At 37.7% G+C, this 12,456-nt stretch overlaps 1 protein-coding gene across 23 annotated transcripts in view; it reads right to left on the bottom strand.

The window, feature by feature from the left end:
• Window positions 1-12,456, bottom strand: part of TCF4 (transcription factor 4) — a 353,355-nt gene that overhangs the window by 53,553 nt on the left and 287,346 nt on the right. For all 23 annotated transcript variants that reach the window (XM_034995786.1, XM_034995781.1, XM_034995785.1 and 20 more), the window contains one exon: window positions 3,009-3,114. In XM_034995786.1, coding sequence (XP_034851677.1) covers window positions 3,009-3,114 — 106 coding nt within the window. The remainder of the gene's footprint in view (window positions 1-3,008; window positions 3,115-12,456) is intronic.

Raw genomic sequence — 12,456 nt, 5'->3', positions numbered from 1 at the left:
TTTTTAACTTTTGTTTTTTGGTGCATAGTTCGATAGCTACGTTAAGCCATCAGTAGCAGCTGACAGGGTACACAAGTATCATAAGATCAAGCCCCGCATCGGGCTTCCTGCTCTGTGGGAAGCCTGCTTCTCCCTCTCCCACTCCCCCTGCTTGTGTTCCCTCTCTCGCTGTCTCTCTCTGTCAAATAAATAAAATCTTTAAAAAAAAAAAACATTTTTATAGATTCTTTTTCTTTTCTGGTCTATTGGCCTAGAAGTTACTATTAGGGATCGCTGATGTTTGGTTTGGGTTTCTCAAAATGAAGGTGGTTGGTGGGGGTGGGGTGGGCAGGAATCTATGTCGTTGCTGAATTCGGATCTTCCCTTCTTTCAATAGTTTAACAGCAATTATTGAATGCCAGCTGAATACCAGGCCGTCAGCTGGGTGTTCACAGTACAGCAGGTACTGCCTCCTTGAAAACAAGATGATTTGCACCATATATCTTACATAATAAAGGCCTTTTGAAAATTTAGGCAATAGGCAAGTTAAATCCAACACTATACACCACAAAGCTTTTTTTTCACCGAGCTTTCATATCTAGAAGTTAGAAATCCAAAAACTGGAATAGTTTCAGAACAGGGAGGAATGATCAATAGATTTCTTAAAAAAAAAAAAAAAAATCCTGTGATTTTGACAACTTAAGAGTTTTAATTAGAAGATGGAAATGCAAGTGAAAAACGAGAGGTCACATGGTAGTGAGTTTAAAATATGCTCCTGACAGTCCCTGAGTATCTTTCACCCAAACTGTATGTTTTTTTAAGACCTGAATCCTCTGGGCACCATGCACCCATCACTGAAGGAAGCCGATGTGAGACAGGATCACGAGGTACTGTTTCTGTGATCCTAATGGGAAAACACAGGACTTTCTAAAAGTTACTATTCATGCATTGAAGATTTAGCCTTCAGGTTGTGGAAGTTTAGATGCCACCTTAAATTCAAAGATGAAGTTAAGGCCCTAACATTTCAAATAGATGGCATCTATGACAAATAAATTGAGAATATATATCGTTGAACGAGAGTCTCCTGAAACATTCTGACAACATGATGTACTATATGGAAATACACTTAGGACTTGTTAACACAGAACACTCTACTCAATGCAGACTTATAAAAATACATACTTTACATAAATTATGCTTTTCACAATAAATTAATATTTATCACATCCCATGATCTTGGCATAATGTTGTTTTGAAAGAATAGAATTAGATGTGAGCAAATTAATTGTGCTCATCAGAAATGTCAACTCAATTTTTTTTTTTTGCTTTTTTGGGGCATTTTTTTGCTTTCTGGGGTATTCACATGCAGAAAAGCAAGTTCATTCCCCATATTCTGCATGGTCTGCCATGGAGAAGAGCCTACTGTTTTCTGCTTTAATCTACCTGACTTCCCACGTGGTGTGCACTGTTTAAGCAAGCACCCTCCTGAAGGCAGATAGAAGAAATCTATCCTGTCAATTTTCTCAGGGAAAATCTGCTTTGAATGATGAATCCTTGAATTGACCATCTCGATAAGCACCGGTAGCCCAGTTGCTCTGACTGGTTGCAAAAGAGGGGAGTGGATGCTCAAGTGGCTACTCTTTACAGCTGAAGGGGATAACCCTTTTGTCCCAGCCCAGGACACCCCCAAGTGACATACCCTGCTGGGTCCCTTTGTGAGTTACACCTAGGACAGGTCACACAGATAAAGGGCCCTTATGAACATGAGCTGTATTATGCATGGAACAAATTCTCTCCATTCCTGAGAGACCCATTTAATTCAATTTTATAGATTTTCCATGGAATTTCACATGTGAACTAGCAACCTGAAAAAGCAAATACTCTGAAGGGCAAGAAAAAAAGTCCCTTTTAATCAGAATGACTTTGAGGATGCCCCCTGCAAGCTAAGTGAGACACCCAGCTGCTCCCCACTTACTTGCTGCTCTAAGGTGCTCCCTGTCCCACGACATGGCCCTTCCTAGAGCAGCACGAAAAGGAAATCCCATGGCACTTTGCCAAGGCACGCTCAAAAAAGGTTTTCACACCCGGGCAGAAAGCGTTAAAAGTTCTGCACACAGGTACAGGAGTTCTTGGTAAATTCCACATCTAAATTTCAGAGTATTAACTTGGCAACAAGATCATCATACTTTGATAATAAGTGCCACAGGCTTATCAGGGATGAAGCCTTAGGTGCATCTTCTGGACAGTCTATTCTTACGTGCAGCTGGTGTCATTCTAACTACTCCAGTCTTTTCTAAGCAGCAGAAAGGAATTGGGCTACCAGTGGCAAGACTGTCAGCTGAGGGGGACGCATCCACATCCATTTCATTAAATAAACAGCACAGTTAAAAGAATAACTATACTTCACCTACTATGAAACTGTAATTTTGTCAATTTGTCTGGGACAAAAGCTGGGTCTTTTACCCCAAATCAATTAGCATGTTAGGGTGGAGCTTTCGCTGTGTAATGAAATAATATTCTAGTCTTGAGATAGGTTGCTTTATCTTAAACGGGGCTCTTGTTCTTACCTATAAATTAATAAGTGGCTAAAATTTTTATATGAAGTTATACATAAGGACAATGTGTTCCCAGTTGGCTGATCCAGGATGCTCAAAATACACACTGAACCAAAACACTTCTAAAAATACACACACGTTCTTCTTGGGGACAGAAGAAGCTGAAATGATCTGTCATGGAAGACCATCCCCCAAGAAGCGTCAGTTCTACGTGAAGCCAACCAGTTTAATCTTAACTCATCATTGCTCAAGGGGCTTTGGTTTAAAAAATAAGTCTTAGTCAAGTTTTAATTAATTGATGAATTTTTAATGAATTCAATTCCTAAAGAAGAGGATGACCTTCAATAGTCTCCACTTGCCTAGTATTCCATTTCTTGAGTATCAGTTCAGCAGTCTTTTGCCCTATATATGACCTGAAAAGACCCAGGGAGATTCTGCCCCATGGATTTCCCCGCAGAAGTGGCAGCATCTTACCCTGCATGAAGAAGGAGCTAGGGAAAGTGCTGGCTGCTGGTTTCGAGGAAGGGTAGCCTGGCGAGTCCCTATTGTAGTCGGCAGTGCTTGCTGATGGAGCATAAACCTGAGGAAGGAGAGACAATTTAGTTTTGCTTGCTGCATTGACCAAAGCACCTCAAGGTCCATTACTTGATAAGAAGCAGGCACAAAATGCTAAATTTCCATGTCCATTCCAAATCTGATCAAACCCTAGAACACTGCCCCTTTCAGAATACAGAAAAACAAACAACAACAACAAAATGCTGAGTAGATTTGTGTGACTGGAAAACCAGGGGCGGGGGATATTTTCTAGTCGCAGGCAAGAATACTGCGAATTATGTCTAGTTAAGTATATTATATAACACCACAGGGTCATCCTGTCCAAGCATCTTTTTTTTTTTTTTAAACATAGATGGCCTCTGAGCTCATGAAAGGTGCAAACAGAAGGGCATGCATCAAGCCTCTCCCTCTTACTCTACCTTTCAATTAAAATGTTCACTTCTGAGAGAAAAGAGGCAGAGACAGAGAAAACAAATGCACTATCCAGACCACAGAAAGTGACAAATACATCTTGGAATATTAAATTCCCATAGTGTCAGCTTTTTGCAGAGATGCATGAGAAAGACCATTAAAAGCCCAGATCTACATAGACCACCAACAATCAGTATGTACACAGGAAGGGTGGGGGGAGCACTCTTTTATAGTTCTTATTATATTTGTGTGTGCAATAAACTTAAAAAAGTGTGCCAAAATCCTAATTTACTGAACATTCGTTTACTAATACTCATGAGACTTGGGGAACAGTCCTTTATAAAAATAGCCTGTGTATTTTCTTGTTTATGTTTCCTCTAAAGAAGGCAGCATAGTCAAAAAGCATAAATTCATAAGGTATAGTTTAACTTTAATTGGTCTCCCCCCTTGCCTTTTCTGCTAAATATAATTTTTTCAAATCCCTATTTTCTTTTGCTCCAAAAGTTCCTCTCTCCAGATGGTCGGAGAGACTGAAACACTGTCATCCTCTTGATGAAAATGGATACCTTCCTGCCTCCATTTTGAAGCAGGCAGTGGCTCACGAAATTGGCAGTGAGCCTGCAGTGATATTCTCAGGTCACAGTGAAAGAAAGAGAAATTCACCAATAAAAAGGCAACTGCAGAGTTACCAAAAAATACTCCCATTTTTTTTTACAGTGCACATCGAATAAACACCCTAAGAAAAATTATATAATTGCTCTCAGAACACCATGAATCACAAACCAAGCATTAATACAAGGTTTAGGATTTCACAAAGGATAGGTCCACAGAGACAGATGTGGGAAAATATGCATACACATACATACATCAAATAAATGCTACATATGCCCCACAGAGCCCTTGAAAATTGGGAGGTCCTGGAGACTGAACAAAACAAAAACAAACCAGAAGAACCCAGGCACACGTTAGAAAACAAGGATTTTTCTACAGTCATGGAGAGATACGAGTCCCATATTTCACGGGCTATATTTCATTTTATTTTTTTACTTCTCCTCGTATTTTAAATATATAAATGTCTATTTGCTTCTACTTCCACGGGGCTTACAATAAGGAAGACATCTTTTCAAGCATCTTTAAGAGACAATAAACCTTAAGCCAGGAATCTCCAAACAAATCAATACCCTTAAAGTTTTGTCATGCAAAGCCCAGTATTTTTCTTGAGAACTATACAACTAATAAACAGTTAGGGAAATACTACTGAATGTATTTGGAGAAGGTCTTGAGAGTAGGCTAAAAACACGAAAGAAACATTACTGTCTAGAAAAAGGGGAAATTGAAAATTAGATGATCTCATTCTAATGACAGAATGAGCTCAATACAGCTACTGTACCTACTACAATATATCTACGGTCCAGGCTATTAGTCTGACAGCTATTTGGCCAGTTGGTATTAACACAAGCTAAGTGTACTATGTGTTATCCCCAAATTTCAGAAACCAGCACATTTACTATAAAGCTGAAAATAAACTCTGACCCTATTATGAAGTCACTTTATATTTTAAAACAATTGAAATAAGTTCTTTTAGGATAATATATGGTTTAATTTTAATTATACTCTATTACATTATCTTTAAACATGTATATTACTATGTCAATACCATTCAATGATACCTAACAAGGTTCACCTTCCTCCCCACCCTGATGTGGGCAGAATTAGTTGATATTTCTTCCAAAGAGATAAGGACAAATCTTTGGTAATTTTACCCATACACAAGGAGGCTACTGGACTATGAATTATGATCAAACTCAAAGATCTGAGAATAAGATCACTTATCCCAAATTCATAAGTACCACCTCCATGAAGAATATCTATGGGGTGACAAAATTTTTAGGATATAGTATATAATTTCTATTTTTCTGGTGTTGTGGTCAAATGAGGACTCTTTAGATAAGATGAAAGTCTTATTAACAAGAAATGGACCATTGTTTATAGAAAAAAGGCAATTTCTGCAAATTTTATAAATATTCTTTATACTGTAAATTTACAGATCAGGTAAAATGTTATTTTCTTTCCATTTATGTACTTCATCTTTCCCACTTCAAAAATTACTTTTAAGGTAAGCACCCTACAGAATTATTTATATAAATAAACCATGCATAGAACTATTATACTTTCTTTTTAAAGATTGTATTTTTAAGAAATCTCTACACCCAACATGGGACTTGAACTCACAACCTCGAGACTGAGAGTCGCATGCTCTACCGACTGAGCCAGGCACCCCTATTCTTTTTAAAAGTAGAAGGAATTAAAGAATTTATTTAGTTCAGCTCCCCCTATATTTTAATTATAAGGAATTCAAAAATGGAATGGTCAAAGCAACCGCTCAAGATCTGAAACTTGCCCAACAAACACAACTATCAATTGCTCTTTATTTTAGGTCACTTTCTTTAAAAATGGTGGCGGAGGTATAAGATGATATTTACGAAAACAGATTGATCATAATACTCATACTTCAGTTTATCCTTAATGTTTTTATCTTTTTTATTTTATTTTATTTTTTTTTTATTTGACAGAGAGCGAGACAGCGAGAGAGGCAACACAAGCAGGGGGAGTGGGAGAGGGAGAAGCAGGCTTCCCGCGGAGCAGGGAGCCCTAAGCTGGACTCGATCCCAGGACCCTGGGATCATGACCTGAGCTGAAGGCAGACGCTTAACAACTGAGCCACCCAGGAGCCCCTGTTTTCATCTTTAATAACCTGAATGACCAGGCAGCTCCCTCCTTATTTTTACTTCAGTCAACTATTTTGCCAATTTCTCAATCAAAGGACTCTGAAGTAAGAGTTTCAATAATGTATTTAATAGAGACACTAAATTCAGTAAGAAAAGCTCACATCCGATTAATTTTAATTATTACTATTTTAGGTAACTGGAAAGATGACTTAAGTATTTGTTAACTAAAATAGTTTTTTATTTAACAGAACAATGACAGAGATCCCAGATATCCTCAAATAGTTGGAGTCATTTTAATGACTAATACCAAAAAACCAGTCCAGTGAAAAATGAAATAAAAATCTCAAACTCTAGTTCAGTGTATTGAAGTGACCCCACCTATGAAACATGAGGAAAAGTCTAAAGGGAAACAAAAATCTACACTTAGTTTTTCTCTGATAAGGTAGCTTAGATCAAGGTGACTTTTGGCATTCTGATTCCTCCCACAAGAGAAACCAGAGAAGGGTGAAATTTTTGTTGCAAAATTGGAAATGGAGAATCTTGGCCAAAGCTCATAGGCTATAGCTCTTTTAGTGAACTGTTTGTTGAATAAAAGCTTCATGGGGAAGTGATAGCAAAGTATAGTTTATGTCCAAATTTAGCACCATTATCTTTTTGCTTACATTTCTGAATTTAAAACTGAATCATACATATAGAAATTCTGAGTTTAACAAATCTCTCCAGATAACATTAAAAACCTTGAACTGATAAAAATAAAAATATATATTTTTTCATTTTACATATTTAGTTTTTGTTGTAATTTGAGAAGTATTACTATATTAATTAGCTGTTCCATCTAAAGTTCCTGATTATCCTTTGCTCAGTCATCAAAGGAATAATATGATACCTTCTTTTAAATAGAATCTCCGCCTATTAGAAAAGAAGAAAACCAAGCAAACGTGCAAAAAAAAAAAAAAAAGTGCAGAATGCATATCCTACCTTTCCCCTTAATGTTCTCATTTTTATCTGTCTTGGCATACCAGTTTCACTTATGAAGATTTAAAAAATAACAATGAACCATTTGTTTAGGGCCTCTTGTGGAATAGCTTTTGTGCTAGGAGCTCTACACGTTACTTCTGACTTTTCTAAGGGTCATACAAGATGATTATTATGAATAGCATCATTCTTACTTCACAGGGCTCAAGGATAGTAGAGAGATCAATTGTATTGGCCCAAACCAGCCTGGGTGTGACTGCAAGGTTCACCATTCACCAGTTAGACAATCTTGGATCTGTTCCTTTAACCTCTCTGGTCTCCAGATTCCTCCATGTGAGATGGGAATGGCAGAGCCTGCTATGCAAAGTTCTTACGAGCATAAAATGGTATGTGTGTGTGAAACAACTAGAAGGGGACCTGGCACATATTAAGCATGCAAAAAAATCAGACAATAGGGTTAATGTTGTGCTGCTCTTGTTTTTATTATCTGAGGAAATGTGACTCAGGAAAGTTAAGCCATTTTTTTACATTAACAATTAACCAAGTGGTAAAGGCAGGATTTAAACTTGGGTCATCAGAGTATATATTCTTTCCATAAAAAACAAACAAACAAACAATTCCTTGCTCTTAAAAGGCAAAGAAAAAAAGGTATTTTAAACTATCAACACAAGGCTATACTTTGACCATGGTTTATAGAAATATTCTTGTGGGGGGGTTCGTAATTACCTTTTAAGAAAATAAAATGTGGTAAGGCATGTTCATAGTAAAACCAACCTGTATTAATGTCACTTGCTTCCTGAAGTGGGAAGCTGAGCTCTAGGGGATACAGAGAAGTGGCTACAGATCATGTGTCACGAGGTGTGTAACTGAGTGGGGCCGAGGGATAACTACTAGGTTGTACAATGCACCTTTAACATTCCTTACCATCATTACCCCTTTGTGATTCTGCAAGTACCATCTGAATATAGAATTTACAAAAAGAACCAGTTCAGACTAACTGGAACACTGTAGTTGAGACTTTCAAACTCTTAAAGAGAGTTGCTGTGTGCTCCATGATGGCTGGAAAGTACAAAGCATAACTTCTGGTGCCCAAGGGTTAGCAGGGCTCACTTACTAGTCTAGACCTTGGCAGATTTTACAAATATTCTAAACTATGACAGCGAAACACTCAAATGCCAAGCATTCACAAAGCTAGGCATATGCTTTGATGCTTCCCAGCATCTAATGGGGAAAAGTACTTGGAGGTGCATCAGCTGACTACTCAGGCAACTGGGCTGGACCCTCAACTCTTAAAATGTTTTTTGAACGACATGGGTACCAGTAAGAGAAAAGAAAGGCTCAAGGGCAGTGACACCTCCATATTCAGCAGAGTTAATATGGACACTGTAATTGTGCCACATGACCAAGTTAAAGGTACATCGCTAACTGATCCATAATGCAAGGGGAAGATGTGCTTAAAAGAGGCAATCTTCAGAGAGTACAGAAAAAGACTTGGCATAATAGTAGAACCCAGACCAACTGGGTTCAAATTCCAGCTCTCACAATTAGTTGTGAGCTGGCTGGTGATGTCGTGAGTCTTAGTTTTCTCACTTGTGAAACGAGGTTAGTCTTTTTGTGAGCATTAGAGATAATATCTGTCAAGCATAATTCTTAATCTGTTGTAGGTACTCAGTAAATGGTAGTATTATTCACATCTTGTTGTAAGTGCTAGTCACTGCTTATAGCTACTTATAAAGTGTCTAGAATGGGGCTGTCCAGCACAGTAACCATTAGTAATATGTAATTATTTGAATTAAGCTTAATTAAAGTCACATAAAGTTAAATATCCATTCCCTTAGTCATGCTAGACACATGAGCCACGTGCTCACTAGCCATACGTGGCCACTGGCTACCATATTGGATATCACCAACCTAGAACTTTCCCACTATGACAGAAAGTTCTGTTGGAAGCACTGGTCTAGAGTCATGCTTGTCTGTGAAGAGTCCTACCGGGCCATGTGTGTCACCCTCTGTTAGAACAGCTATGACAAAAATGCCAGCTCATTTTAAGACTTGATATTCCCTTTAGGCTTCAAAAGCAAGAACTCTTTTGGTGGACTGGTTGGAGAGGTAACTTCTAGGTATCCCTAGTCCCTAGCATACAGCTGGTGTTAGTAAATGTTGATGCTACTGAAGGGTAGGACATTTAGGTTTTAGTTTTATTTATTGTGTTTAGAGTTCCCTGTACCACGACATATTTTTTAAAGTCCTTTTATAACCATCTGCCAAAATTCCTGCAAATTGTACCAAGTGGAACACGAGGCAAGAGTATCTGTGACTCTAGGTTTCTGGATGTGTAGAAAGCAAAAGAAATTCTGCAACTGCAATTTTGTCCTTGGCCCCTAGTGTCTTTGGCAAAGGAAGTATAGTTAGACATGGTGTGATCACTTTTTCCAGACGATAAAAGTTGAACAGATGTTTAAGTTTTTCTGATCATGTGTTTTCACGTTATTGGTAATTGGGTCCCTCTATTCTACTCTCACTTCATTTTTATTACTTTTTCTTTTTCTTTTTTTAATCTTTTTTATATGACTTCTTTACAGATGCTCCTTTCTCTTTTCATGCATTTTTCCACCTGCTGCCTCTGTCCTGCCTTTTGGCATCATATTTTTAAAGCTCAAGTGTTTTCAACCTTATTTTACAAATGAGCAAAAGAAGAGGTTAATGGACTTACCCAAGGGCCTGGACAGAGCCCAGGGCCCCTGACTTTGTATCCAGTCCTCTTGGCACTCTCCTTTCTAAAGTCTTTTTTAACTTTATAACTTAAATATTCTAATGGGCAGTAAAATGGCATAAAAGGTTAATAAACAGATTCAAGTAACAGAGTTGAGTAAGTTATTATAAGGTTTAAAGGCAGTTAATAATGCTCAAGGGCATATAACAGTCAGGCAGTAAATAATCCAAGAGTGCAAAAAACCAAAACCAACAGCAAACTCCAGGAATAAAAATTATGCACCTGGTATATTCTCAGTACAGTAGATATATCAAGTCAAGGAATATTAGCTAATGGTAGAAAAATCCTATTTCATTTCCAGGTGATGGTTAAAGGCGAATTTGCATTATGGTCACATAAATAGGAAATCTATTTAGAGATAACACATAAATGTCTGCAGTATATTGACAAACTGATGGATATTTAATTATAAATAGAAAATTTCAAAAGTTGTAGGCTATTGAAATAGTGAAGCTTTTAGGACCATCTAAATCACCTGAAGCTTCTATAGGAACTAACCAAATAGTTCTAAATGCCCTAAAATAACTCCTGGTTAGAAGAGGTTTTTTTTTTTCCCCACAAACTATCTTTATTGGTAGTCTGAAAAAAAATCACAATTATCTAAACATGCATAAAATGTACCATTAGTGTATATGATATTCCTATTTTTTCCACTAGCAAGCAATTACCTGTCTTCACTCTGCTATACTCATCACAAAAATATGTATATGATCCCCCTAAAAGAAATTCCTTGAGTATATAATATATATTTTTAAAATATTTCATTTATTTATTTTGTGAGAGAGCACGCAAGCGAGAGTGCACATATGTGCAAGTGGGGGTGGGGGGGCAAAGGAAGAGGGAGAGAGAGAATCTTAAACAGGCTCTACGCTCAGCACAGAGCCTGATGCAGGGCTCGATCTCACGACCCTGAGATCATGACCTGAGCCAAAATCAAGAGTCAGATGCTTAACCGACTGAACCACCCAGGCACCCCAAGTATGTAATATATTTAGAACACAAATCATTTTGAATGCATATCCATACACCCCATCACAAACATCACATATAATTTTTCCACTCTTCTAAATATCAACTGAGTTTTGGTGATTTGTTCGTGATCAGATCAGTCCACGAAATCTAAAGCTACGTCCTATAAATGAATTGGAGCCAAGAGTTTTATTCGTCTCAGCCACCAAATTCCCTTATCTGTGTTAAGAAGTAGTAAAATTGTAAAAGTTTTAATTCCCTTCTTTGTTTGTATCTTTACCAACCAAATTCTGTAACTGGAAGACATCACAAAGACCCCAAAGAAAGTAACAGGAAGGAGAAGAAAGGCCCTGAGTGATGCATAAGGGATCAGTCTCTAGAGTTGGGTAAGCAGGCAGAGGTGGATAGCCTGCAGGCAATGCATTTCCCTAGGAGTGCACCCCGTCTGTGGCAAGACCAGCGATTATGCAGTGAAAAGTGAGCTGGACCCATTATTGTGGGCCTCCTGCATGCAAGCTCCCCAGGAGCTAGAGAAACCTGGTGTTCTTTATGGGCAGGCAGCTCTACCTTGATCTTTCTTTTCTTCAAATAAAAAGGCAAGGACAATTCTTATGTTTGTTTTTTTAATATATATATATATATATATAGCTAGCTACAGTTATTTTTCAAATCCCTAAATCAAATTTCAAACCCTAAAAATAAAATGAGTCCATGTAGCCTTTGACGTGTATAAAAATTTACAAAGGACGGAAAAAAAAATCCCGCTCCAATTTTTTTTAAAAAAGCACAAAGAATTACTAATAATTGTACAATAATATTATTGTAATTTAAATCTACATAGTATCCTGTTATTTTAGAAGGATTTTTAATGTGTTATCATTGCAAACCTGAGACAGTAAAATAGCCAGGAAAGGTACGGTGTGGCTTACTCTGCTATGATATAGTAGAAATATTGTGATATAGAATGTTTGAGATTTTAAGTTGTTTTCACATATTATCCTACAACCATCTCAGTGATGCACGCAGGGAGTTGCCAATTAGAAAAAAGGAAAGAAGTCATTTTATGGTATCATCGCTTAACACTCTCCAGAAACAAAAGAGGACCTGGTCCCAATGCCTGCCAGCCCCAAGCTCTTGTCACACTTGGCATGACAAAAATCATGACAAAGATAAAAATAGCTAACACTTTACTTAGGACATGCCTGACACTATTCCAGAAAAAAAAAAAAAAGGTACCTATATACTACCTGATACTCGCTTTGTACACTAAAACTGCTGTTCGATCATCATCTCAATTTTACAAAGAAAGCATCTAAGAGAGACTTTAAGTAACTCGCTCAACGTCACACAGCTAGTTAACTGGCAAGTTGGGCAAAATCGTGTAGGTTTGTTTCGGAGTTTGAGCTGTAACCACCATTCTACACCATTATCTCTTAATGGCTAAGAATTCACTCCAGGGGGCGCCTGGGTGGCTCAGTTGGTTAAGCGACTGCCTTGGGCTCAGGTCATG

The sequence above is a fragment of the Mirounga leonina genome, unplaced genomic scaffold (genome assembly GCF_011800145.1).
Source record: "Mirounga leonina isolate KUSES-001 unplaced genomic scaffold, KU_Mleo_1.0 Mir_93, whole genome shotgun sequence".
Classification (NCBI taxonomy): Eukaryota; Metazoa; Chordata; class Mammalia; order Carnivora; family Phocidae; genus Mirounga; species Mirounga leonina.
Note: the sequence above shows the minus strand (reverse complement) of the source record. Positions and strands in the feature narration are given on the sequence as shown.